General features: G+C 36.9%; 1 protein-coding gene across 5 annotated transcripts in view; it reads left to right on the forward strand.

Moving 5' to 3' along the window:
* LOC101845819 overlaps positions 1 to 1283 on the forward strand; it is a 17403-nt gene that overhangs the window by 14465 nt on the left and 1655 nt on the right. For 4 of the 5 annotated variants that reach the window (XM_005090559.2, XM_035971800.1, XM_035971803.1 and 1 more), the window contains 2 exons: positions 484 to 563; positions 1133 to 1260. In XM_005090559.2, the coding sequence (XP_005090616.1) occupies positions 484 to 563; positions 1133 to 1197 (145 nt within the window). In that variant the 3' untranslated portion in view covers positions 1198 to 1260. Of the gene's footprint in view, positions 1 to 398; positions 564 to 1132; positions 1261 to 1283 lie in introns of those variants that run through there. The other variant, XM_035971806.1, reaches the window with a different exon arrangement.

A 1283-nucleotide genomic window follows, 5' to 3' on the forward strand; every position in this document is an offset into this window, starting at 1 on the left:
GGGCGGGGAGTCATTTTTATTATGTGAGTGGTTGGTGGGCGCCACAAATAGACCTTTTTTCTTTTCTTTTTCTTTGTGTCTTTCATTTTCGCTGTACTCCGTGATCAGAGTTTACTGAAAGAAACCCATTTTTTAAAAGGGGAATAAAATCAACCGCTGTACAGATTGATTCTTGCTATATCCTTGTCGGAGGGTGTTCTGAACTGATTTGCTCCCTCTTGCTTTTCAAACATTTCCTTAAATCTTCTTTTTTGAGTTTGTTACTCTCTTGTAGCACCTCTAATCTTTGGAACTTTTATATGACCTATTTGTGTTACAAGTACCGTAAAACTCTTTTTTTTTTAAAAAAAGCCTTGTTCCTCTTAGCGTTTTATGTTTCTCTTTTCCCCCCACCAAAGAGCCTGAACTGTCAAGCTCTCTGGTGTTAGATTCCTACGTTGTCTGTTGGTCTGGAATCAAGCCGCTATCCACTCTCTCACCCAGGGAACTCAGACATGAGAATATCGCCAACACCTCTACCCCGGGCGATCCTATTACTACAGGAGGTCGCAGTGAAAACGGCAGTGAGTTCATTTCTTTTTCTTATTCAACAATATTGATATTATTATTCTCATTTGCAAATTACGAATTATTCTGTAATTCGAATGGTTATTTTGTTGTTTGTTTATATTTAAAGACCATAACGTCGTATTTTGTGATTACTGTATTCATTAATTCATTCATTCTTGATTTCCTTCAAGATTTCGTGCACGATTTTATCTTTTTTTACATTAAAGAAATTATTTATGTGTATCCAAGCGTTTGCTCATTTGTGTGAACACATGTTTGCTCACATGCACTTACTATTGAAACAGACATCTCACCTCACAGACAGGCAGATTTTCAAAAAGACAAAGAGAAGTCGTGTCTAGTTCCCTTACGTTCTTTGTTATAATTTCTCACATTATAAACCTGTATTTCCTCATACTTTGTTACCGGTATGTATTTCTCACATGAATTTCGGCAAACTTTCTTTGTTATGCATTTCTCACATTTATAAGTTTACGTATTTCCCCATACGTTCTTTGTTATGCATTTCTCATATTTATAAGTCTACTCATTTCCTGGCACGTTCTTTGTGATGTTTCCCCAGCACTTTGGAACACAGTGACCTGGCTACCTAGAAAAGTAGGCAGCGTTTTCAGGGGCATATTCTAAAATATCTGCTCTTCTGAAATGATAATAATCTACAACTTCATGGACATGCGAATAGCTTTTAAGGTATGGATCCCTCTGATGGACCC

The sequence above is a fragment of the Aplysia californica genome, unplaced genomic scaffold (assembly GCF_000002075.1).
Source record: "Aplysia californica isolate F4 #8 unplaced genomic scaffold, AplCal3.0 scaffold00019, whole genome shotgun sequence".
Lineage (NCBI taxonomy): Eukaryota > Metazoa > Mollusca > Gastropoda > Aplysiida > Aplysiidae > Aplysia > Aplysia californica.